General features: G+C 53.7%; 2 protein-coding genes and 1 long non-coding RNA gene across 12 annotated transcripts in view; 1 reads left to right on the top strand and 2 right to left on the bottom strand.

The window, feature by feature from the left end:
* The window catches only part of CLN8 (CLN8 transmembrane ER and ERGIC protein), a 48,784-nt gene extending 42,947 nt beyond the window's left edge, over positions 1-5,837 (bottom strand). The window contains exon 1 of the mRNA XM_045055168.1: positions 5,704-5,837. The gene's annotated coding sequence lies outside the window, so the exon portion shown is untranslated. The remainder of the gene's footprint in view (positions 1-5,703) is intronic.
* On the top strand, positions 115-25,487 carry LOC123384722. 10 transcript variants are annotated; one of them, XR_006596194.1, is made up of 8 exons: positions 117-354; positions 3,012-3,220; positions 5,736-5,978; positions 6,908-9,166; positions 19,867-20,225; positions 23,173-23,557; positions 24,526-24,772; positions 24,894-25,487. It is a non-coding gene; the product is annotated as an uncharacterized LOC123384722 (long non-coding RNA). The 10 variants fall into 10 exon arrangements; XR_006596192.1 differs by having other exon boundaries at positions 119-354; positions 23,173-23,864; XR_006596187.1 differs by having other exon boundaries at positions 120-354; positions 23,173-23,810.
* DLGAP2 (DLG associated protein 2) overlaps positions 25,309-26,503 on the bottom strand; it is a 784,363-nt gene continuing 783,168 nt past the window's right edge. Inside the window, 1 exon segment of the mRNA XM_045055166.1 lies at positions 25,309-26,501. Coding sequence (XP_044911101.1) covers positions 26,326-26,501 — 176 coding nt within the window. The 3' untranslated portion in view covers positions 25,309-26,325.

The raw sequence follows: 26,503 nt of genomic DNA, 5'->3' as shown, positions 1-26,503 counted from the left end.
GCGCGGGGGCGGGGCCTAGCGCGGACAGGACGGAACCGCGGGGCGGTGGCGGGGCCTAGAGCGGGGCTGAACAGAACCAGGGGCGCGGGGGCGGGGCCTAGCGCGGGACCGAACGGAACCAGGGGCGCGGGGCGGGGCCTAACGCGGACCTAACGGAACCGCGAAGGCGGGGCCACGCGGCCCCTGCCCTGCCTGCCCTGTACTCTCGGTTGTGCGCAGCCCCTCGGCCGCCCTCGTCACGCCCCAGGCTGACCCCGGGAGAGCAGCGGCTGTCCGAGGAAAGGGGCCGTCTGACAGACCCCACCGTCGCGGGGGTGCTGGGTCCCCGCAACGTCTTTGTGCCCACCGCCCACGGTAGGGCTCCGGGGATCGCGCACTGCAGAGACAAGCCCGCGGAGCACCCCCCCCCCCCCCACCGAGACCTCACGGAGACCCCACGGAGCACCCCCCTGAGAATTCACGGAGACCCCACGGAGACCCCATGGAGCTCCCCCCCACCCCGGGGACCCACCGAGTCCCCTCGGACCCCCCACTGAGTCCCCGCGGAGCCACACACCCCCCCGGGGACCCCACCGCGACCCCAAGGAGCCCCCCCTTGGGATTTCACGGAGACCCCACACAACCCCCACTGGGACCCCTCCCCCGGAGGCCCCCTCCCCTCCCCCGGAAGCCCAGGGATGCAGCTCACAGCTGGGCCGCAGCTGGAGGCCCCAGCTCCACGCCACACCAGGGTGACTCAGCAATCAGAGGCTTGGAAATGGGGAACATTCAGATAGTTTCACTTCCCAGCCGTGGCCTTTGGCGAACAGGGACTTCTCTCGACCCTAGTTTCTGGTCTGCAAAGTCCGTAAGACTGCCCCACTGAGTGGCCTGTCCCGACTGTCACTCCTCTGTGTGTGGTTTTGTGAACCCCTGGAGGCAAAGCTTGGGCACACGGTGTTAATGTCATCCCCTGGGAACTCCTTATCTTCTGGAGAAAGCAGTTGTTTTAGTCTCCCCAGGACCCTGGTTGCTTATGGTGGCTTGTGATTTCCAGAGCCCCTCTGGGCATGTGATGGATATCCAGCAGGCCCCCTCTCCTGGCGGTGTGCTCCCCACATCACCTCATCACCTGGGCTCCTGGCCCTCAGAATCTGCTTCTGTGAAACGGAAACTAGGACAGCATCCACTCGGAATACTGCCCAGGGAATTAGATGTTATGATGGGAACCGTGGCTGCCATTATATTGGCATTCAGTGCCTGCTACTTAGTCATACAAAGTCATTAACTGTAGGAACTGCCAACTGGGTGTCAAACTCCCCTGTCCTTATCTTCACCGTCCAGGTGAGGCAGCCTCCAGAACGAAGACTTCCATGGGAAAGGCAAAGCTTGCTGGCCTTGCCTGTGCCCCTAGTTTCTCCCGTAGTTCAAGAACCAGCCCACAGAAGACAGAGCCCAGGGGCTTAGAATTGAGGGTTTGGTTTTTGAGTGAAGATGGCCAGGCAGCCTGGCCTTGGGTAAACCCCCTGGCTTTGGACCCAGACAGCCCTGGCCTCCGGGACCACCAGCTTCGAGAAGTCGGCGTGCACCCTCTCAACCCCTGAGCTCTGTTGGGAAATGTGGGAACAGCACCTGGTAGGGGGCTCTGAGGTCTCCAGGGGCGCTGACTCATCCGGGCACAGCTCCAGGTCAGCACGCAGTAGGGCCCTTGCCCCTGACTATTCCCCTGAAGCCTTTTCTTCCTTAACCACATCTACCACCGCCGGACACTTTGTGTTTTTATGTGTTTGTTTCAATTATTTTTTATTTTCTGTGTCTTTCAACTGAAATGTGCCCTGCATGAAGAGGGACTTGGCCCTGCTCCCTCTTTTTTTTTTTTTAAACCATTTATTTTGAGAGAGTGAGAGTGGGGGAGGGACAGAGAGAAGGAGAGAGAATCCCAAGCAAGCTTTGTGCTGTCAGCAGGGAGCCGGACGTGGGGCTCAGTCTCATGAACCCTGAGATCATGACCTGAGCCCAAATCAAGAGTCAGACGCTTAACCCACTGAGCCAGGCGCCACCCCACCCCCCACTCCCTAGAACGTCCTCAGTGACCAGTGACTGTCTGCTGACTTGTGAAAAGCCATTTAACCCGCACCCACATGCCTGCACCCATCCAGCCTCCTACATGAGAGGCCCTCAAAAACTTTATTGAACTAAGAATATGACAGATCCTGAGTCACACGCTTTTGTTTTGTTTATTTTCCCTTCCCTGAGATGTGTTAAAGGTAACCACTGCCCATGTACATCTGGGGCCAATGTGGGGATAAAGTAAGGCGTTTTAACTGTGAATGTTCTTTGAAAGTAAGGTATCAGAAAATCAGTCTATACCTTCAGCACATCAGGAAGAAGGTTTCCATTCCCATTCAGGTTTTCAAGTTCAGTGTTTTTTTTCTGGTGTGTGCCACCTTGCTTTAGGTGAAATCCTGGTCCTGAGTGTCACATAAAAATGTAGCTATAGGGGCACCTGGTGGCTCAGTGGGTTGAGCATCTGACTTTGGCTCAGGTCATGATCTCATGGTTCGTGTGGTCCAGCCCCGCATCGGGCCCTGTGCTGACAGCTCGGAGCCTGGAGCTGCTTCGAATTCTGTGTCTCCCTCAGTCTCTGCCCCTCCCCTGCCTGTGCTTTGTCTCTCTCTCCGTCAAAAATAAGTAAAGATTAAAAAACTTGTTTTAAATGTAGTTGTAGTGGTGACTGTGCGCTGGTGCGGTGTGCGGCCTCTCGGGGCACCTCCCTTTCCTCGCCGTCAGTGCCACCTTATGAATACGGAGCTGAGGCTCATAGAAACCAAGCGACAACTTGCTCAGTCAGTCTCATAGGCAGAAACCGCCTCAGCTAGAATTTAAATGTTCAAGGACTGTGCCTTTCCACTCTGCCCTCTTTGATGCATCGTGGTAAGATCAGTCATTTGGAAAACAGTCCAGGGACAACCAGTAATAACCTGGTGCAACTCAGAAGACAGACGACACTGCAGCCTTATTTCTGCTCACAGGGGACCCGCGGGACTGTCCTCCCGGTGAGGCCACAGGGATCCACGGACTGTCTTCCTACTGAGGCCCCTGTGGGTCCAAGCGGGTCACCGGCCCCTCCCTCCAGCAGATGCCACAACGTATCTGCTGTGTGTGACACAGCCTGGCAGGTGCTTTCCGGAAATGGTTCATTCACAACCATTTGGCTGGCCTGGCACGTCCTGGGATGCAGGTAGGCATATTCTCACACTTCCTAGGTGAGAAAGCCAGGGCTCCGGTGTGGTAAGGTCAAGGAACCTGTCCCCTCCCCTCAGCTGCTGAAAGATGAGGCTGACTTTTGAAATTCAAGGCCATGAGGTGTTTGGAGGCAATTGAAACTGATTTTTTAGAGGCGGTGGGTAGGACAGTTTTAATACTACCTTTCCTTTCTGATCGTGTAAGCAATAAGGCTCGTTGCTTGCTTAAGAACAAGACAAATTTTTTAAAGACATTAATTAGCGGGGGTGGGGTGGGTGCAGTGAGATTTCTCCTCTTCTTTTTTCTTTCCTTTTTTTTTTATTTTTTATGCTCACTTCTTTTTGCAACAGAGTGCAAGTGGGGGAGGGGCAGAGAGAGAGGGAGACCCAGAAGCTGAAGATGGCTCCAGGCTCTGAGCTGTCAGCACAGAGCCCGAAGAGGGGTTCGAGCCCACGAACCGTGAGATCATGACCTGAACAGAAGTCGGACGCTTAACCTACTGAGCCACCCAGGTGCCCCTCTGGTTATTTCTCGGTAAGAACCAAGAAATAAGTGGACGGGCTGTCATGGGGGGAGGGGGAGCTTTCCCCTTTTAAATCCCCGTATTTGTTACCAGAGAACACAGTTAGCTGAGGAGGAGAGATATTCCAAACATTTTAGGGGTGCCTGGGTGGCTCAGATGGTTGAGTGTCCCACTTCGGCTCAGGTCATGATCTCACGGTTTGTGGGTTCGAGCCCCTCATCAGGCTCTGTGCTGACAGCTCGGAGCCTGCTTCAGATTCTGGGTCTCTGTCTTTCTCTGCCCCTCCCCTGCTCATGGTCTGTCTCTCTCTCTCTCTCAAAGCTAAATAAATATTAAAAAAATTTTTTACTACATTGGACCCCAGTTCACGATCTGCAGACCACAGATCAGAAACGAACACGGGATTCTCTGGACACCTGCACTGCCAATGAGGAGGTTCTTGGCCCCGCTGTGATGGAGACACTCCCTGACCTGCTCTCCTGGGGCTCCTCTTACCCTCAAGGCCCCGACCTTGGGGCTCTGCCCTTGCACGCTTCGTCCAGTTGTGGCAAAATCCCTACGCTTGACACATCTCCTCAGCCTGCTTTGGCAAGAATGCTGTTGGGCTGGTCCGGCGGGAATGCCCCGGCATGAGGCTTCCCACCCACCGGCACCCCAACACGCACCCGCCTCGGCTATAACCCACTTTTCCTTGTGGTGGACTTGCCCACTACCCGGTCCCCTACTGCAAAGCCCACCGCGGGGACACTGCATCAATGGCGGTAGTTTCCTGAATAATGCCTGTGTCAGCACTCTTCAACAAGTGTCACGGGGAACATTTCTTCAACAATTATGGCAAAATGAAAGCTTCTTAGAAAGAAAAAAAAAATGCCAGAGAAGAATGCATTCTTTTGGAATCATTCCTGCCTATATGAGTATTCACTGCATCTGACTCTTTTCTGAAAAGTATGTGTTTGAACCACAAACCATGGTTTTGATGGCTCACGTCCAAGATTTTCAGAGGGCCCTGAACTGGGGTCCCTTTGCTTGGGCTGGTGTTGCGACCTGGGAAGGTGTGAGTGACCTCTCTGAGCCACAAACCTACAAGGCTGGAATTCATCTCAAGTGTCTGGGAACATGGAGGCTTTTGCTCCGTGAGTATCAGCTGAGCCAGGGCGGGGCTCTCTCTGCAGGACAGGATGGTCTGGAAGCCAAGGGCTGTGATTATCTGGGCCCAGAAAGAACCATGAATCTCGGTTGGCCAAACACACAACCAAAACAACCAGCGTTTAAAAAAGTGCCTCCATAAGAGTGTGTTTGTTCAAGGACCAGGAAGCCAGGCTGTTCCAGAGCGGCCCTGCCCAAGCCGAGCCCGGGCTAGCCGACCCCTCCTGGGGGCACAGGGGGCGCGTGGGACACTTGGGTCTTCGCAGCCGGTGGGGGTGGGGCTGAGGCCCTTCCGGGGCCGAGGCTGCTGCACCCACAGACACAGAACAGCGCCCACAACGAAGGCAGGCAGTAATGCCGAGGCTCCGAAACCCTCACCAACTTGGAACTCAGAGGAGCCCAGGCTGCGGTGTGCTAAGCGAGACTTCCCCGCCCCCCCGCAGGTCTGCCCGGTTCCATCCCCTGGAAAGGGGCGGCAGAAGGGGCTCATCCACTGAAGGAAGAGGTGCGGCCTTGAGGAATGTTTAAGTCAGAGCCGCAGAGACAGGATCCCTGCGATCCCTCGGGATTTTTTAGTTTTACCTCAGGTACTAGTTTGGGAACAGACTTACAGGCTCAAAAGTCCCCCTCTCCCCCGCCCTCCCCCCCAGCACAAAGTATAATGCGGCGCACAAATCAAATATCTAGGCACAGAAAAGGAAATGAGAGGCAGTGTGTTTCGAGGGTCAGGTCGAACGTGACACGACACGGCAGGCAGATCCCCACAGCAGGTGGGCCCTTCTCGAACCCGCCGCACAGTGAGAACTTACCTGAGTGTTCTTTCTGCTCTACCTCCCGGCAGGTGCACATTTACAGGGAGAGGCAGGTGCCGCCAGGAGCCACCGGCAGGAATCAGGAAACACTCCCCCGGTTCTCGTCTCCCTGTAATAAGTCACAGCCCTCGTGAAGGAGCCGGACCCGGGCCTCAGGCTCGCCCCTTCACGTCTGTTTGCAGGCCCCCAGGAACCAGACGACCTTCCGTCTTCTCTGGTGCTGGCTGCTCAGTGGCCCGGCGCACGGCCTCCTCTGACGGTGACAATTACAGGTCTGAGTCACTGAGGGCGGAACACGATGTCTGTAGGGCTCCCACTGGCTGGGGCTGTCCACCCTCACCCCTGAGGGAAGCTGGTGCGGGGACCTCGTGCTCACACCCGAGCCTTCGGGCAAACCTGGCCGTCAGGAGCCTACCAGCCAGACCGGCCGCACCAGGGTCTGACCTGAGCCAAAGCGGTGCTCGGCCATGACTCTGGAGTTGGGGGTCACATGTCTCCACCAGGAGTACGGCCGGACCTTCATTTCGGCACACCGGCCAAGAGGGCCGTCTGCTCTTTTCTGCCAATAAACATTACCCGTGGAAGTCACTTAGCTCTGACTCCCAGGCGTCCGGGAGCCAAATTCTTGCTATTACACAACCTACTGATAGGAGATAACAAAGCGGTACGTGCTGGAGTTTACAGATAGCAGGAAAACAGAGATTACTCTTGGGGCAGTTACTACCTGTAGAAAACAATACTACCCACATATATAACGCTTTTGTTCATAATGCGTGCTTTATAAACATTATTTTACTGGAGTATGTGCTCAAAGAAGATTAAAGTAAATAAACAAACATGACTGTTTCTCTCTGCCTTGACACATTTCAAAAGGGGCAGAGGCATTGCTCTAAAATAGAATGTGTTTCCGGGGTGCCCAGGGGGGTTCAGTCGGTTAAGCATCTGACTGGTGATTTCCACTCAGGTCACAATGTCACAGTTTATGAGTTTGAGCCCCGTGTCGAGCTCTGTGCTGACAGTGTGGAGCCTGTTTGGGATTCTCTCTCTCTCTCTCTCTCTCTCTCTCTCTCTCTCTCTCTCTCTCTCGCTCAAAATAAAAAAAAAAAAAAACGTGTTCTCAACTGAGAAACTAAATCTCGGTTTAAATCGTATGTCTGTGTGGTTTGTGTATCAATCCTGTGTTTTCCTTTCTATGTTTTAGGATGCTTTGATACGTGGGGGCCTCCCTGATGTCACGGGGACTGCGTCCCCTAGGGTGGTGACGACACCCCACCCACCCGCCTGCTTTCTCCGGCTCTCAGCCATGGGGCTCTGACCCCCGGGGCAGCCCCTGTACCAGAGGAACTGAAATTACTCAGACCTGCCAGTCCCCGGTATGGTCAGCTGTCCCCTTGCCGGCTCAGTCCTTCCTATGAAAACCACAGTAAGGCTTCCCCCCTCACTTCTTCTGCCCCTGACCGACCCTGGGGCCTCCAGGGGGGTGGCCCCGTGGGACCTGCCCTGCCTCCTGTGTCCAGGAATCTGCGACCTTCAGCTGCTTCCTTCACGATGATCGCTTCGTGCCTGCGTGTCTCACGAGGCCTGCGTCCAGCAGATCCCAGGCATACACCCTCCGCTCAGTTGCGTACCTCCATTTTCAGAAGAACCAACAGTTCTTTCAGCCCGGTTGAAAACTAACAAATAAAAAACCAAAGACCAAAGTCGCCTAAAAACAGAACGCAGCTGACAGCAGCAGGAACAAAACAGTGAGTTTACAAGGTGTCTGTGTTTAAAATCCTCGTGGGTAAGAAGATGTTGGGAGACCGATGCTGCTTTCTCTACGTGGCGTCCGAGGCTCAGAGCTGAGGGCCCGATGGTTTACGGGGCCCACAGTCTGAGGTGGATAAGAACATCTCAAGTCAGCTCTCCAAGGACTTTGCTAAGAGACAGCAGCCCCCCGACAGGAAGGCATGCGGGCCCGTCCCTCGCCTGCCCTGCGCCCTCTTGGTGTTCCCCGACGTGAAGCCATTCGTTGGCCAACCGAGTCTCCGTCGGTGTAGACGGCACCGGAGGCATCTTTGAATTGCGGGGCCCCGCCCGCCTGCCAGAGAGTCGTCGATGCGGCCGGCCTCGGAGGTGGCCGGTGCCCCAAAGTCGGAAGGGACCCGGCGCGGGTCAGCCGGAAAGACGGCCGCAAGGCTGCCGGGCTCCCTTTCTCTGGCGCTCAGAGGCTGCGACAGACACCTGACTGTGCAGGCCGCCCTGCGACACTGCCCAGCCCTTCCCGCCAGCAATGCCAGACCTGAGGGCGGGCTCTTCCAGGCGGAAACGGGCAAGCTTTGTGTCCGGAACGAGCACTCTCAGGGGATTTAGGTTTGTCTTCTGTGCCGCCGGCACTGTCCACAGGGACCTGGTCCACACGGGACCTCACTGTCAGCAGGGCCACTAACACTGGACTTAGTCGGCTGAGTGTCTTCCGCTCCACGTTTTCGACCGGCATTAAGGCGCGTGGGGTGCAGGCTGGCGGCTCTCTCCTGTGTCATGCGGTCGGTCACACTGTCACCTGTGAGGTGTCCCGGGCACCGAGGCCCTAGATCAACACCCTGTGTTACAAGAGATGCAGGCCCCAGAGGGACAGTCCCAGGAACACGTTGACCGGAGCCACAGAGAAGCGGCTGGGGCCAGTCGGGAACGTGGGACACTGGGCGGGACAAGCCAGCGAGCCGGGAGTGAGGAAAAGGGGTCCGGCGTCCGTGGAGGTCACAACGGCCCAGCGTGCTGTGTGAACCCGGCCTGACGTGACCAACGCAGAGTCTTCCCGGGACTTCCGCTGATCTTCCTGGGCGGTAGGGGGCGTGGTGAGGTACAGGAACGGTCGCTCACGGGAGAAATGGGCGGAGTCGAGTCGAGAGTCCATAGCGCCTGCGCAAAGGCTCAGCGGCCTAGGCGGGGCGCGAGCGTGGGCACGAGCGTGGGCGCGAGGGCTGCTGGGTGACTAGCCGAGGTGACGACGGCCGGTCGTCTGGAACGTGGGTATTCATCTTCTCATTTAAAATCCTGTTCTGTGCACTTAGCCGCCCTCAGTCGGCGGGAAAACGTACTTGACCGCGAAACCGTTCTCGCAACGCCCGCTCGCAGGGTGCCCCTCGCGCTGCCGAAGACGAGCCAGAGCGGAGGTGACGGAGACTGCGCGGCTCCTCTGTGCGCAGGCTCCGGGCCGGCGACCTTCCTGCCACTACGCTGCAACCAGGCGGCCCACGGTGCGGCCACTTTGGGTTGCTAAATATCTAGATACTTCCGGCCCGCATTGCCAGGTCCACCAGGCGTCCCCACCGGCCGGTAATTACCGTCGCACTGCCTGGCGGCCGAGCCTTCTGCGTGTGGCTCCCCTCACCTCCCGGCCCCGCCGTGGGATCCGTCAAGCTAGTACTTTCCACGAGCCAAGCCCTTGGGACGGCGCCTGCCACCGGATGAACACTCGGTAAGCGTTTGCGACTAGTCGTAAGTCTCTCATTTTTCCAGAAGATTCGATGCGCAGTCTCTGTTTGTTTTATGTTAAAAGAGTAGGCAGAAGGTCAATGTGGAAGTAATTAAGTTCTTAACTGAAGTGCGTAATTAAATATTAATTGAAAAGAAGAGTAGACAAGGTCTGTGAGACGTTCAGGTCTCTGTGCCCCGCGCTGACATGTTATTTGCAAATTCAGGGGGAGAAAGAAAGTTCTTGGAAAGGGGAGCCTGCGTGCAAATGAGCGTGCAGGTTAATCAGGTGGGCCCGTTGCGGGCCACCTGGGGCTGTCACCGTCTGTTTCAAATCCAGGCACGTAGCTTCTTAATGAGGACTTTGGTGAGAGGCGTTAAATTCTCAAGGGCATTTGCAGGGACCCAGCAGGAGATTTGTGGAGCCCAGGAGGCCGCCCTGGAGGTGGGGTGCAGCGGGAGAGGCGGCTGGGGGGCCTGGGTGGGGGGGTCAGGGAGGGCAGGAGGGGCGCCGCGGGGCCCCAGGACAAGGGTCCTTCCTAGTTGAGGCTCATCACTGTGAACTCAGCCCTGTGAGGTAAGCACTGGGGAATTTAAACACTGGATTGTAAACTCTGTGTGAAGACGTCTTGAGGCCTGAGAACGGACATGGTGGCAGTGGGGGGGGGGGGTCCCTAAGGCACCACGTCCCACTGGTGCCTGGGCCCACCTGTATCCATCTAACAGGCACCTAGTTAGGCCGACCCTGGGGTGGAAGTGTGGAATGACCTGGCGTCTTCTTAGCCGCCCGCCCCGCGACAGCTCCCAGTCCAGGAGCAAAAAAGAGGGGTCCCCTCCACCCGTGTTGTCCCAGGGAGGTTTCCAGGGACTGAATGTCTGCATCCTCCCCCAAGGTGACGGACGGTGCCAGGAGGTGGGGCCCTGGCAGGTGATCAGGACTGGAGGCTGGGGCCTCATGAGGGGATTAGCGTCCTTAGCTCTCTCCCCGCGTCTGCCGTGCCACGGCCCCGTGGGCACCGGGAGGAGACTTCTCCCCACACACGGGCTCTGGTGGCACCCGGATGTCCACCTTCCGCCTCCAGAACTGTGAGGGATGCCTGTGGTCTAAGCCTCCGGCTGTGGTTTTCTTTGCTATGGACGCCTGGTTGGACTAAGACACAGGCGTCCCGGTCATATATGTGCATCTGTTTCTGTAATGACATGGGCGCTGTGTGCGTGACGCATATTTACGGGAGCTCCGAGGAATGACGTGTACAGGCCGCTAGCAAGTGTCGGGGCTGGGCTCTGATGCACAGCCTGTGCCTTCCCACGCCCCGGGTCTGGAGGACCTGGCCCCTCATAACTGGGACGCTTGGGACAACAGAAATGTGTTTTCTCGAATCCTGGAGGCTGGACGTCCGAGGTGGGGGTGAGGGCAGGGCCGGTTCCCTCTGGAGGTGCTGGAAGGGTCTGCTCCGGTCACTCTCCCCGCGTCTGGTGGTTCCCTTCACGTGCCGGCTCCCCACGTGCGTGCCTGCCCGCTGCGCTGACTCCAGATTCCCCTTCGTACAAGGAGAGCTGGCATCCTCCCCTCGGAGCCACACTGATGGCCTCGTGTTACCTTGACTACCTCTGTGAAGACCCTATTTCCATAGAAGGTCACATTCTGAGGTCCTGGGGGTCACGACTCCCAACGTACCTGGCTTGGGGGTTGGGCACCTGAAGGGATCCCCCCCTGAATCCACAACCCATCTCTTAATGGCTAATTCCACTAACTCGTCACTAGATGATGCTCGAGGGTAGGTTTCTTATCCAGGAGACTAGCTTTACCACTGAATTTTCATAGTTGTAGACATTTGGCAAGTTTTGGAAGCATCATTACTGGGTTTCAGTTGTATGAGTTCACCTCCGAGACATTTAACTAACACCGTGTCCTTGGGATATACAGAATTTATACAAATTTAGGGAAGTTTCTTGGGATTTGTATTTGATATAAAATACACTTTATAAATGCATTTTGATGCACATTGATACCGGTTGTTGGTACGTATCTGGGCAGTACGTGGTACGTGTCCACAGGGCCCCCCCTGTGCGCGCTTACTCGGGAATATAGCAACAGCCCCAGGAGGGAGCCAGGCGGGAGGGCAGGGAGGGCCAGTGACTCACAGGTCACAAGGGGGGGGGGTGGAGCAGAGGAGGAGGGGGGCTGAGCACGCCGTCCTCACAGTCACTGTGCCTGTATTTACTGTGGGGGGAGGGGAGGGACTGGCTGGTAATTCCTACAGATGCAGGCAGAAAGCTTTGTAATAAGTCAGAGAAAACGAGATGCATACCAACTTCAGGGAACACAATGAGGGGCTTGTCCTGTCCCCTGCCCCGCCCCCCCCAGTTTGCCTTGGCAACCCGATTCTCTTCTTACTTCTCTTTGTTTGGGGGGGGGGTGGGGAGCAAAAACAAGCAAGTGTAGAAACAGAACCTTCCTGAGAACTCAGGGCGCAGGAGGCAGGGGTCGTGGGGGTCCTTCCCCTCAGGACAGGGGAGGGAACCTCCAGATCCCACATGCTAGGGAGGCCCTGGGGAAACTCAGTGTGGCAAGGGCGCAGCTCGGCATCGGCCAAGCCCAAATTCCGGGGGGGCAGGACCCTCCGTCCTGCATAAGCATGCCTCATCCAGCCATCCGGCTCTGGTTGCTGTGACAAATCCCACAGACAGACAGGAAGTCCTTGTGGGGCTCTGCTTAGGACAGCAAGGCACCTGGCGTGGAGAGCAGGGGGTCGTGCACGGGCAGAGAGGACACCCCGGAGTTTGGATGATGACAGGTAGGGTGGCCATGGTCACCCTTGCGAAACGTTGGGACCTGGGGAAATCGGGTGTGGCTGGCTTTGTCTCTGTGCTGCAAGAGCATTCGGTCAGACGGAGTTGTTTGTAACGTTCTTGCACTGCAAAATGTGAACGATCTGAACCTTAAGATTTAAACATCCTTGGGCATTCAAAATAAGGACCAGAAGCCAGAAACGACATGTGGACTGTCACCTCAGCATTCTGTCGCCCAGCAAACCACCAGAAGTGAACAGACACCAGTTTGAGAACTCAGGGTCTCAGGGTAGGAACTTGCAGCTGTGAGATAAGTCAGCCCTCGGGAGGTGGGGGGGGGGGGGGCTGAAATCGGGATTCCTCAAGATCCACATGGGAGTGAAAACACGGTATCTTTCTCTGCCTGACTTATATCACCCTCCAGTTCCATCCACGTTGTGGCAAAGGGCAGGATTTCATCTTTCTCGTTGCCAAGTAGTATTCCCTGTTTATATAAACCACTCATCGGTGATGGACGTTTGAGAAACTCAACAGAAGACCGTGGGGGAAGGGGAAAAAGTAGTTCAAACAGGGGGGGGGTGGCTTACCATTTAAGAGAATATTGAATACTGAGAACAGACTGAGGGTCGATGGGGGGTGGGGGTGGGTGGGTGATGGGCACTGAGGAGGGCACCTGTGGGGACGAGCACTGGGTGTTGTATGGAAGCGATGAGTCCCAGGAATCTACTCCTGAAGCCAAGAGCACACTGTCTACACTCTATGTTAGCTAACTTGATGATAAATTCTATGTATAAAAATAAAATAAAATGTAAAAATAAATAAAGTGAAACCAGAGGACATGAAAATGCATGTGCCCTCAAAAACACAGAACTTAGGAATTGAGACGCTGTTTTCCCATAAATGCCTGCTTGACAGGAAACCGAGGTAATAGTAGAATTTTCTCAAGTGACCCTAGTGGGGCTGGTGTCACCAGATAAGCTGAATTGAGCTTTTGTTTGTGTGACTGCGGTGGTTTTGTCGGCTGGGGGAGGTTGCTGGGCTGGTCTTCATTTGTTTAGATTTTAACACTCTGGGTGAACTCTCTCCTCTGGACACTCGCTGCCGCTCATGGCCCCAAGTCCCCGTGGCCTCGCCTGCGGCTGGTGTGCTCGTCCAGGTGGCAAGTCCCTGCTGTTCCCAAAGACACTCCTCCTTTTGACAGTTCCGCTCGGTTTGCGTCACTTTCAAGGTCAATTGAGTATAGTTAGCAATAGTCTATGGTAGTCTTAACATTCGCTAAGAGGGAAGACAGAATTTCTCGTCACATGTGATACTTTTGTAGTACCGAACTTACGGTGGCCATCCCGTCACAACTGGGCACGTAGCCAGTCCTTCTGCCTGATATACCCAACCTGCAACGTCACATGTCCACCTCAGCTCGATTAAGAAGAGGAATTCGGGAGACGGAAACTCATCCCTCCCGTTACTGTCTTCATGATGGCTCGCCTCTGTGCTTGGATCTCTACCTGGGCAGCCTCGGATTTAAGTATCAGCATCAATGGTTCAACTTGTCTCCATCACTGCTGCCCATCTCAGGACGTGGGTCTTTACGGGGAAGAGAGTTTTCCATCCTGGAAAGAACCTGCGGGTTTCATTTTGTAGGTCACAGAGCCCTCCTGCACTGTTTACCAAGCGCCTTCTGTGTGCCAGGCTGGTGCCCAGTGACCCTGAGGGGCTCTTCCTGAGGATTTTCCTTCCTGGCCCATTAGGGGGATGTGTTCATGCTTGGGGCTCACTTCCCTGGGCAGGGGAAGAGCTGGGCCCCTGGGGGGGGGGAAACCTGAGGCCCTGGGTGGGGGTGGGGAGCTGGGCCTCTGGGGGAGGAGATCTGAGTCCATGGGGAGGAGACCTGAGTCCTTGAGTGGGGAGCTGGGCCCCTGCGGAGGAGACCTGAGTCTCTGGTGGGGGGGAGCTGGGCCCCTGGGGGGAGAGACCTGAGTCCCAGGGTGGGAGGAGCTGGGCCCCTGGGGAGGAGACTTGAGTCTCTGGGGGGGGTAAGCTGGGCCCCTGGGGGGAGAGACCTGAGTCCCAGGGTGGGGGAAGCTGGGCCCCTGGAGAGGAGACGTGAGTCTCAGGGCAGGGGTGGGGGAAGCTGGGCCCCTGGGGAGGAGACCTGAGTCTCCTGGGAGGGGGAGACCTGAGTTCCTGGGCCCCTGGGGAGGAGACCTGAGTCACTTGGGGGGGGGTGCTGGGCCCCTGAAGAGGAGACCTGAGTCCCTGTGGGGGGTGCTGGGCTCCTGGGGGGGAGACCTGAATCCCTGGGGGGCCAGCTTGGTCCCTGGGGTGAGACCTGAGTCTCTCAGGTTGGGGGGGGAGCTGGGCCCCTGGGAAGGAGACCTGAGTCCCTGAGGGGGGCAGCTGGGCTTCTGGGCAGGGGGACGGGGGGGTAGACCTGAGTTCCTGGGGGGTGAGCTGGCCCCCTGGGGAGACCTGAGTCCCTTGTGGGGGGAGCTTGGCCCCTGAGGGGGGGACGTCCCTGAGTCGGGGAAGCCTGGCCCCTTGGGATACCTGAGTCCCTGGGGCGGGGGGAGCTGGGCCCCTGGGGGGGAGACCTGAGTCCCTGAAGGGGAGGAGCTGGGCCGTTGGGAGGGAGACCTGAGTCCCTGGTGGGGGACAGCTGGGCTTGCCCTCACTCAGCTTTGGCAAGTTTACTTCGAGGTGCAACACGATTCCCTACAAGGTGTATTGTTCCCCTGTCATAAGAACAAAGCAACCGAATGAAACCTAGGATGCTCCATTGACCTCCTGCTTGAGTCCAAGCCCAAGGTGGGGACCAGTGTGAACCAGATGATATTTACCGTTTCCATCGTGTGCATGCAGGTAACTGGCTTCTGCCTCCCTCCCGCGCTTCTCTCCCCCTTCCCTTTCTTTCTCTTGTGTGTAGCACGTTTAAAAGGTGTGAAACAGGAAAGTGGACTGGGAATAATGAAATTGTGCGTTGAAACAAGAATTAAATCTGTAATTATATAACCCACGAGAGCTACTATGGAAAACTCCCCACGCTCCCCATTGGTGCCTGATTGATTGATCCTCATGGTCTACACTTCCCGACACAGAGCTTCCTGCCAGGGATGCTCGTCATGTCTTGTTGGGCTCATGGCCGTGGAGGAGCGTCCGTGCAGAGGACCCACGTACAGTGACACGTGTCTGTCCACCCGCCAGCGGCAGTTGGCAGGTATTTTGCAAACACAAAAATACCTGGCCAGAGACAGCAATTATTGGTTGATTTTAACTAGGGATTAAAATAAAGAGTCATCACTTCCCGGTCCATTTGTGATGCCAATTTTCTTCCTGAGTCATACCCTGTGGGTGAGTTCAAAGGAGGATTGCTAGTTACAGAACAGAATAATTGCTCTGTGTTCCCAGGGCCACTGTCATTTTGTGACGGCTTGTGTCAAACTGGTCACGGTTTCAAGTACAGTGTTGTCTGGCCGATTCCTTGAACAAAAATCGATGTGCCCAAACAGCATTGACTCTGTGTGTTTGTTAACTTAAAAATCGGTGTTTAACGATGGTACTTATAGTTGTCACCGTCGGCGGCCAGAGCCGAGTCTGCGAGGAACCAGCTCCCAAACGCCACCCTCTGTGCCAGGAGCTCAGGGCCCCAGCGGTCTCTACCGCGTGGATTCTGAGGAGTCCAGTTTCTTTTGCCTGAAGCCAAAATGTCCCCAGGCAACCTAACAAAAGATGTTTTACTTTGGAAACAAAGTTGTCGCTCAAGTCTGGCGGCCACTTGCGGCTCCTTGTTAATGCCTGAATCTGCACAACACATTTGCCGCGTGTCCATTACTTACTTCAAATGAAGGCACCCTGTTCAATTTCTTTTATTCTCTTTTCTTTTTTTATACTTTTTAAAAAATGTTTATTTTTGAGAGAGAGAGAGAGAGAGAGACAGAGCGTGAGCAGGGGAGGGGCACAGAGAGGGGGAGACACAGAATCCGAAGCAGGCTCCAGGCTCCGAGCTGTCAGCCCAGAGCCCGACACGGGGCTCGAACCCACAGACCGTGAGATCATGACCTGAGCCGAAGTCGATGCTCAACGGATTGAGCCACCCAGGCGCCCCAATTTCTTCCTGGTTATCCTGGTGAGAGCAGGCTGGCACTCTACAACCAGGTGTGTCCAGGGAATTGTTGGCTTCAAAAGCCCAATCTGTATCTCACGTCTGGAAGCTTCCAACAGTCATGTTTCAAATGAAGAAGGAGAGTCTTTCTCAGGGACATTGCTCACTGAAGATCAAGGCAAAAGCCTCTAGTATTTCAGTTTGTTTGCACTATGTCATGAAACCAACATTTTCTTTGAATACAATTGAATACAATTGGCCATTTTGGGATATTTCATAAGTTTTTACCAAATTACGGGCAAATCTCATTAGTGAGTATAAGATCACTGGGAAAGGGCAGGGGAGGATTTAGCAGATGCCTGGGAAGATTCATTAGGATTAGATTCCAATGTTAATGAAGGAAAGTCACCTTGGAGTCTGTCCCCATGGGGGCTCACCAGCTCTGGGCAGGCTGACCTGGGGTGCCTCCTTCCACGTGGCTGGGGTCACAGCGGCAGGGACAGACCCCGCGCTGGCAGCGAGTGCAGTGAGGAACCACGCAGAGCGCGGGGCTTCGAGGCAGAGACGGGCAGTGTGGAGAGAGGGTGATCTCTCACTGGGCGTGGGCACCTATGGTCTCTGCAGTTTCAGAACAAAATCTCGCAGCTGGCAGGGAAAGACATCCTCTGGGGACTCTTCCCCCTCTGCCCCTGCCTTTGCCAGGTGTGAGAGCCATTTCTCAGGCTGACGCTGGCTGTCGGCAACCCTGAGGAGCAGGTCAGGTCTCCCCCTGGACCAAGAGCAGGCGTCCTTCCTGCTGTCTGTACCGGGGGGCCCCCAAGTGCAGGGATCCCCAGCCGTGCTGCAAACACAGAGCGTGCACGGCCTCGGCCCCCACGGCAGCTCACGGGCCCCTGGGAAGTCGACGGTATGAAGGTTTTCTGATCCCAGGTTCCTACCTTTGACCAGCATGAATGCAGCAGTAACAGGCCGGCTCGTCAGCTCATACGTAAAATAAGAACATGTATGACCCTTCACAGACCAACGACACCACTGCAGTTGAACATAAGTGTGAAATCACAACTCTCTCAACCGCGGTATCTCCAGCACAGTGCCCAGGACCTAAGTGGTGTTCTACAAATATGTAGTGAGTCAGTGAACGGCGGATAGGGACACAGAAGACTTAGGTCCCTTTGTTCACCCAGATGCTCACCGATAAGTGTGTGTAAGAATACTGTGAGCATGTGGTCACTGTCACATGCTTTTTTGGGAGCGGGAGCCAGAGATGGAGGATGTCAGTATATTTCTTGTGCTCAGAAAGCTCACAGTCTGATCTCAGGCCAGTGAACAGGTGCATTCTGCTTATGTGGCATATGATGATGGATTAGATGCAAGGTTGAGCATCGTTTTGGGAAAAGAGAGAAGAAAGTGATCAGCTCACTTGGGAAGCATGAGGGTGGCCGTCCAAGGAGATGGCTGGGGTCACGTGAAAGCATGGCAGGAGTCTGTTGAGTCCATGGAGGCGAGGTCCCAGGGCAGAGCTGTGACACTGAATGCTGCAAGAATTTGAAACTGCTGGTGATTGTCCCAGCGGGAGCCCCGGAGATGGGAAGGCATTCGATGATGGAGAGTCCCACCAACGTGAAGAGGAGTCTTCAGATGTTTCAACCAGGAGCCGCCCTTGGGGGATCTGGATCATAGAGACAGCATTTCGGCAGGTGACAGGGAACAGCCCAGTGGGACACAACAGGAGCATGCGGAGAGGGGGTCCTGGAGGACTGTGTGACTGGTCTGACGAGAGCCAGAGGGAGGGACGCCGGCCACCAGCGCTGCAGAGTGGTGTCCCCGGTGCTTCCAGACAGGGGTCTGTGTTGGGAGAGACAGGGGAAGGCTGGTCGGGGAGGCTGGAGGAAGGGGCTGGGGGGCCGCAGGGTCCCAAGGGATCACTGGTGTTTTGCATCCCAGTGGGGTGTCTGTCACAGGGGCTGGGACAGGAAGACCTGCCCGTGGAAACACACACGGAGGTGCGTGTTTCGAGCGTGGCCTGCATGGTCACTGAATCTCGGCTTTGCAAAGTGTGTTGTTTGTGGAAAATTGAATTTTTCACATTCTATGTTGTCAAAGCCCATAGCGGTGTAACGAGATCACTTGCAAATGGACTTATATCGGCACTGGACTCTAATTGTTCAGAGAAAATCCATCTAGTCCATTTGAAACCACAGCAGTCCCATGGTGCACTCCCAGGAACTCGAGGTGGCGTCATTTGGCGGGATGCCAAAGTTTGAAGTCGTGTCTTCCGAAATCATCACTTCTTTCCTGGTACAACATCTGTGCGCTGCTCTTTGCCATAATTGGGAGTCAAGTAACAATTCTCTGAACATACTAAGTGATGCTAACTTAAGAGCTCATGAAACAAAAATAAACAAAAATAAAGAGCAGAAATCTTTCCAATGTCCTGATTTTCAAAAGGCAACTTGTTTAAAATCTCACATAACAGAAAGCAAGTCGAAAACATCCAAATGGTTGCCTCTGACTTTTCCAATCGCCGCTTCTTGTTTTGAGGGTGTTGTTGTTTCTAGTCAATGGGCCGTTTGGGGGGCGCGTTGCGGCTTCTAGGGAGGCCGAGGGGACCAGCCGAGTTCTCACCATCACCCCACCCGCTTGCCTTCCTTTGTATTGGGCTGACTTCTGGGAAAACAGCGTTAAACCACTGTTTAACTGTTAAACGATTTGTGTGGATCGAAGTGCAGTTTTCAGTCTAATGCCAAGTAAGTGAAAACTTTCACCGAAGCATTTTGGGACTAAAACGCATATATATACAGGAAGCCTCCTTTTTGCTCTTGACAAGTGTTACAGAAACAGGGCAAGTGGACAACTGAAGTATTAGGTGTGTGCCTTTCTTTTAGAAATGGCTTTTCTGAACAGAAAACTGCTGTAAATGGTGGCAGTTGCCCAGTGAGTTCCGCGGGAAGGGCCCTGTGTGGAGTCAGCCCCATCTCACCCAGCTCCACGTGCTGCCACAGGGTTCCTCCGCTGATTGTCACACGCACGGGGTTGCGGGGTGGGGGGGGGAGGTTTGACTCAGCGCCATCACCTCACCTACCAACCTCAGCGACCAGAGCAGGGAGAGGGAAGGAAACGGTGCTGAGCATGGTCCCCAGTGACCCCAGGGGCAGGGGTGCCAAGCTGTCCTTCCCCGGGACCTCCGCTGGTGCTTCCTTGGGGCTCGGAGGGGCAGACTCGAGAAGGAAGCCCAGGCACGTCTGACCACGCAGGTAGAGGGGAACTGGTGCCTGACCAGCGTGGGGGAGGGCCCGCTCCACCCCAAGAGACAGAGCACACTGCATCTCTGGCACTGGCTGCTTGGTGGCGGCCAGGGTCTCCTCCTCCAGGCAGGCCTCCACCATTCCAGGCGGGGCCCCCACTCTTCCGGGGTGGGGGGCTGAGTCACTGCAGACACAGCACCCGGCCTCTCTCATGGAAGCCTGGATCTGAGACTCAGCATCATGACCTAACAACGTGTCTCCTCTCGTTGCAACTCAAGAGAGTCTAAAACAACCATTAACTAAATACCGTAGTATTTATTAATTTTAAACTCATTTCAATCTGTGCCATTTTTGCATACATATGAAATCTGTAGCCTTAATAAGTGTCCATTTCTTCTTAGTAGATAGAGAAATCGAGGCTAGTTCAACAATGAAATATATAACGGGGGAAGGGTGCCCTTGTCTGTGATAAAACTCTTTGGTCTGTATCATTTTTTTCTGAGTTTAAAGTAACACGAGAATTCAATAAAAAGTAAACATTGCTTTTCTCAAAAAATTTAATTGCAGAACTATTTACAAGAGGTGGACATCAGCAATACAGAGATCAAATGAGAGAGGCCTCATCAGAGGGGAGTCGATGGAGAAAACGGTGGGCATGTTTTCCTTATAATCGGCTGAGCGTGGGGAAAAAAAAGTCACGAACAAAGAGAACTCAAATAATGCAACCTGGTGGCGTCTGAAAGAAATGACCAACATTCTGATACGTTATTAACAAGAAGCAAGACGAGGCGGTGACGGACCGCGGGCCGTACGTTCCCGTCGGGTATTCTGCATGCTACTGAACAGAATTTGTCAAAAGAACCATAAAAGCATGAGAGAAGTACGTAAAAGAGCTGGGTCCCAGTGAGGTGTAACTTTGCACAGAGGTGAATATTTGGCACTCTGCTCATCCTCGTTGATATGGTTTCATATGTATATATATTTATATATATATGTGTATATATATATATTTATATACTTCTTTTTAAAACTTGAACTAAACAGCTAGTTTCCTGGTTCTAACGTTCCTTGAACTTCTATAGGAGGCATTGAATTTAGTCCTTAGGCCACCCCTGGGTATTTTGGCACGTAACATGGAGGTGGGTATGTGAGCTGGTCTCTAGACAGGAAGGACCTGTACAAGAGGAAAGTGGCTTAGCGATCGGAAATCTGAGTTCAAAAGTAGTCTAGGATTGTTTACTACTTGTGGGGGAAACCTTTGAATTCAGCAAACCAGTTATAAGGTGGAGGGAGGGAGACACATGCTGAGCCCTTTTACTGTGATGTGGTCCTAACGCTGGGATGGCAGGGGCGGGGCATGGGCGTGAGTTGGGGAAAACCAAAGAATGGTGAGTGGCGTCCATAAAGGACCACAGACAGCCTCTGAGCTCCCTTCACGTGTGTTGGCCGAAGCACAGAGCACACCGTCTACTGGCTAGAGAGAGATTTGTACTTAAATTGGCACAAGAAACTGGGCCGACGTCGTTCGTCATGACCCCTCCCCCACTGAGTACGTGAAAGCTTGGACTCCCAAGCCTTTCAGGTTCAGAATAAGCACCCATGATGAAGAGTCACATAAAATCTAAGAAAGTAGGGCGGTAAGCCTCTGTTACCTTAGTTGGTGTATGTACAAAATCTCTTTAAAAAGTACTGGTGGAGTAGGTAACTAACGTTTCCTCTGCAAAGAAGTCATCTGTCACGTGTTTACACTGAAACTTGAAATAATTTCTTCTCACGCTGGATAGAAATGCGAGGGTTAGGGTTAGCGATTCATAAAGTTACGGACACGTCGCAATGTTGCAGGGATGAAAAGATGGGTGTTTCTTGGAGCGTTCCCGTGGACCACTTCCGCCTTCTCTGAAGCCTGAGCTAGAACAATCACAAAGAGTTGGAATCAGAGGGGCAGATGTCGCAAACCTTCAGCAATTTCAGTCTGTCTGATTCCATTCTTGATGTGCTCCCAAATTGTGTTCCTTCACCCCTTGAACACTGGGCTTGATAGCCATCCATGCATCTAAGATGCCGCTGACCTTAAGTAATGGCGAAGACATTGCCTAATTCTGGGCGGCATCTGGTTCTCTGAGATACTTATGAACGGACCTGACTTTTGCCAACGTCCCACACCTGGTGGGGAGGACTATTGATTGGCCAGAGGGCCCTGGGCCTCATCTTGAGTGGTAATTCAGGCTTTTGCCACCAGTCCGCAAGGAGCTTGGAGGACTTTGGAGCCCACATGACATTGATTTTCATAATCTGTCTGCGAGTGAGACAAGAGACAGGAGGAAACAGACGTGAAATGAAGTCTGGCTGGTGTATGACTGGGAGCCAGGTTGTTTGATGGGTCAGCTAGTGATTTTCCAAAACATTGTGCGGCCACTCTGTGCTGACGGGCGTGTTGTCGGGCGTGTGGAAGGGCACCTCTCCTCCAACACTCGGTCACCTTCCCTGCCTTACTGCGACCGTCAGCACAGCACAGGGGCCCTGATATAACAGACACGGGAGGGGTTCAGAGTGAAGCAATACGCCCAATGCTCCAGCCAAGCGGTTGAACGTGTTCCCACTCAGCAGCGGACCACATCCCCGATCTCTTCTGCTTGTGGTTTTCTGATCTGTTTTCAAGTTTTGGCATCCTGTATTCAACCCAAACTTTCGAAGGGTAAACAGATACGCAAATGAAAACAAAAGAGAACCCTCGGGAAGTTCCAAGGGCATGTGGCTTGGAGACCACAGTCTGCAACTACCTGATTAGTGTGTTAAATTTGCAGTAGAAAAAAAAAAAAAATCAGTGGTCTTGAGAAGAAAGGAGGCGTCTGGGAAAGCAGCAAGGAGTACACAGAAACGTGTCGAATTTGGCTTGAGGCGGGTTTCTGGGGGGACCAGACTCAACACTTGTTGACTTGTTGGCAGGACTGTTCTGGTTTTCAGCAGTGGGGGGTCAGACGCCGCACGCAGGTGCCCTCCCACGTGGGCACACTCAAGTGGGACATGCCACGTTTGTACGCTTCCTGCTGACACCACCGAGATGTTGGGGGGCCTCTCTCACGAACAGCAGCCCAGCCACTCTGTGCAGCCTGGGGACGCGCCAGCTCCCAGGCTGACTCCAAACAGCAGCACCCGACCTCCTGCCCAGTGAAGGTTCTGGTAACACGCTGGCTGCCCTTCCCAGCAAAAACCCAACTCGGTGTGGGCTGGTGGTCCTCTAAGAGGCTCCACGGGCCACACGAGGTCCGGTCTGGCTGTACCAGCCTTCTGGCAAAGACCATGACCCCTCTCACTCCTTCCTACTCGCCAGCAAGAGGTCTGGCCCAGAGCAGACAGTGGTTCCGACGAGCGAACACACAGTCACCACGGGAACCTTGGTCAACGGCTGCCGGGTGACGACTTTCTGGAATGTTCGTCCTGGGTGGGGCTGGGGCAGGGTGTCTGGCAGGGCTGAAAGTACGCAGCCTGGGGTCTTTTGACTGGCGTGCGGGGACCGTGTTGGGAAAGGCAAACATCTAGAAGACACAACCCCAGAGCAACGATCGCAGCCCGTACGTCTGAGTACCCCCTTCGTTGCCTTCCCACTCTAAGTCTGGCTTCTCCACGGGAGCCGGTGGGGGGGGGGGAGTCCCCCCACTGGGGAGGTCACTGACTTCGTGGCTATGTCTTTGTGTTTGCTTTTTTAAACAGGGAGCCTTAGATGTGATTATTTTCTCTAATGGTACACTTTTCTATTTAATGCTAGAAGTCTTTAGTATTGATCTTGAGGTGAACACATCAACGTTTCCTTTTAAACAAAAGTGTAAATTTTTGGTATCCTACAACAGTTCCATTCTTTATCCACTGTTCTAGGGCAGTCCTACACGTTTGCGGAGAGGAAGTGGTAACAACCGTTACCGGTGACAACGCAGACGGTGCACGCGACGACGACAAACGAGGATGGGGGAGAGGAGTTATGTGCAAAGTGCTCTTGTTCCCAAGCGACATTCACCTGCTCGGGCTTCGTGGAACTTACAGGTCCTGTTTATCATACTTGTGTTTTGATTTTGAAAGTTAAACTAAAGCCTTCAGCGTGGCGATGCTGCCGTGAGCAAAACGCTGTGTCAGCTCGTGTCTCGACAGTTAGGCGGTGTCTTCGGGAAGAATGCTGTCCGATCTGAGCGTCTCCGGCATACGCAAAATCTCTTACTGAAACTATCTCCATAACGTGGTGAGACGGCCACACTACAGGTCTGTGGTGCGTATCTGCCAGAAGTGCCAGAAATAAGTTGGTTTGATTGACTAACACAAGTATTATAAACAGTTTTATTTTTCGTTACATGTACAATATGTAAACATGGCTTATCTGCATTTCACGGTGGGATGTCGCCTGTGTGAGAAGTGAAAATATTGCACTGAGTCATGGTGGCAGGTGACACTGCCTGGGGCCGGCGGCAGGCCCTGGCTGCGTGTCACACGACCTTCTTTGGGACTCGGTGGACCGGACAGGGGTTCGTATGCACCCCCCACTGCGAATCGGTGGCCACTGTCACGTTTAGCTACAGGTTAATCTGCTCACCTAGGGGTGGTTCAGGCCAAAACTTTTGGGGGATTTTAAGATAAAAATGAGTATACAAAACATAAAAAAAGAATCCAAATTCAGTGAACACTTTCATTCAAGTCAGGGTCAGAGAAGCTGGGATCTAGAATAGTTGTTGTCTAATCTTAGAATTTGTCGTTAGACGTTTTGTACAAGCTGCAGGAAATGAGGTAAAATGCATCGGCGGCCAGTAGATTTACATGTGTCAGCAGGTCTGGGCGCATATGTGCATTTTACATTTCCTCTCCCTAGGGCGTCTACGCTGACTTTGCTTTTCTGTGGCTCTTTCTAAAGAGCAGTTCATCTTAAATAATACATCATTTTTAAAGTCTAAAATGCCAATACTTGCAAATACATTTGTTTGTAACATAGTATAGTGAGTATAGGAAGAAGTGTCGTTACTGTATACTACTCAGGATTTAAATATTTATTTAGGTAGAAAAAATGCTTTGAATACTCTGGGGAAATAGGATTCATTTATAGAAGAATATTTCAGGGAATTTTTTTTTTTTTGCATTTTTCAAGGATATACATTCGTACTGATTTTTGCTTCCAAATATATTTTAAGGCTGTTTGGTAAAATATACCAGATACGAGGCTCAATTTACAGGGTTTTGTTCTTACAGGGAATTCTTAACTACTCAGCTTTAAAAAAGTAAGACTTGGAAGGCCAACATGCTTTAGTATCAACTGTGCTCCAGTGAACCCCATGCTTGGTTGGATGGAGAGTATGAGGAAAAGAAAACACTGCAGGCCGAAGCAGCACCCCCGGGGGATGACCTCACTGGATGTCCTGCTGGTGTCACCAGGCTGCAGGGGGACCTGGGGGCATGACAGTGCCCGTCAAGCTGAGGAAACAAAGTGCCAGAGGAGGTAAGCCAGGGCCGCTCCGCCAGCCGAGTACACGGTACCTCTCCGGGCAGCGGGAAGGCCCGTGTTTGGGGAGGAAACACCTGTCCCCAGGTGCCATCCTGTTTTCCACCTTGCGTTACAGTGGGGACTCCGAGTTTGGGATCCGAGGGAGAGATTTGACGGGCTCTTCCTCTGCAGACGCGTCTGGACAGGGACACAGGAAAGCGATGCTGGGATGACGGTCACTGCGTCTAAGCGTGATTGTACAAGTGGAAAGCCTTTTCATTCGAATCCTTCCTGCTTTGCTCTGGTGCCAGTCAGAATCCTGAAACCTAATTACTTTTCTCAGAGTCCACAGCTGGAAATCACCACATGTGACCTTTTTTTTTTGTCATGTCTAAAACAGGCAAGAAATATATTCTTGACTTTAGCGATACTGCATAGGACAAAAGAATTCTGGAAAAATACAAATGTAAGCTACATTTCTTCTTTACCATTTAAGCTGAGAGATACCACTCACATTCATATTTCTTAAACTTTTTACATCACAACTGTCATTTTAAACAAGCAAACTTTTTTTTTTTTTTTAAGGATACCCTGGAAAGTCAACTGATAGAGCAGTTTGAGAATATATATACATCCATAAAAAAAATCACAGGTACATAAATGGGGACACTTACAGACAAGACTGTGTGTGGTAGAAGTTATGAAGGAATAAAACATACGATGACTCTTTCATCGGAATAAGGGCGATTATTTTTCTCTTTACACGCCTGCTACAGGCCAGCCAGCCTTCTGTAAGACTCCAACCCTTTTCATGTGTCACTCCCTTGGGTGAATGAACACTCAGCTTATTTTGGGACTGTTAGATGCTGTGCCGGAGATTTCTATCGGGTTCAGACTTGTGAGCCACCCCTCCCTCCCCCCGCCGGGGGTTTCTGGAGAACCGCATGGCAGGGAGTCGGGTGGCTGGAGAGATGGCTTCTCGTAAACTCTGCACAAGGACCCTGGCGACAGGGGCCGGCTAGACTTGGGGGCAGGGGGAGGCGCCCCCAGGTGACAGGGGGTGGGGGTCTTCCTTGCCTGCACTTCGAGCTGAAGCAGTTTCCACTGGGGTGTCTGGTGAGTGGCAAGATGCACCCGTATCTAGTTATTTGTTAGTCTTGCCTCGAATTGTCACACGCTTTATAAAAATATAAATAACAAAAATGTGAGCTGGGCTCCATCTCGAGAGGTGTTTCCTGTGATCCTCTGAGAACAGAGCGGATCAAGGGGTGTCCCCACGCCTAGCTGGCACAGCTGACCACGGGTCAGACCATTGGAGGGGAGGAGGAGGGGGAGGAGGAAGGGGAGGGGGATGGGGAAGGGGGGAGGGGGGGAGAGAGGAAGAGGGGAGGAGGGAGGAGGAGCTCTGGCCGGGGCTCCGCGCACGGCAGAAATGAACGCATTCCGGTGTGTCTATGGCACAGAGAACACAACAGGGTGTATTCGGTGGAGAAATAAGACTAAGATTAGCGGGTGGGTGAGAAACTGTACACGCATCTTGTTAAAAAGAAAAGAGGGCAAAGGTGCCCCTAGAGCCGCGTCTGGGCCTCCGGGATGTAGATCTCTATGCTGTCTGCGCGCTCCGAGGCCGAATTCTGGCGGAAGGAGGCGGCCCGCTTGGCAGCCATGAGCCGCCTCCGGGCTTCTTGACGCTGTCTGTCCGGCAGGTCCAGGGACTTTTCTCTCGTGACAGGAAATTTCCCTCTG

Source organism: Felis catus, chromosome B1, assembly GCF_018350175.1.
Source record: "Felis catus isolate Fca126 chromosome B1, F.catus_Fca126_mat1.0, whole genome shotgun sequence".
NCBI lineage: Eukaryota > Metazoa > Chordata > Mammalia > Carnivora > Felidae > Felis > Felis catus.
Note: the sequence above shows the minus strand (reverse complement) of the source record. Positions and strands in the feature narration are given on the sequence as shown.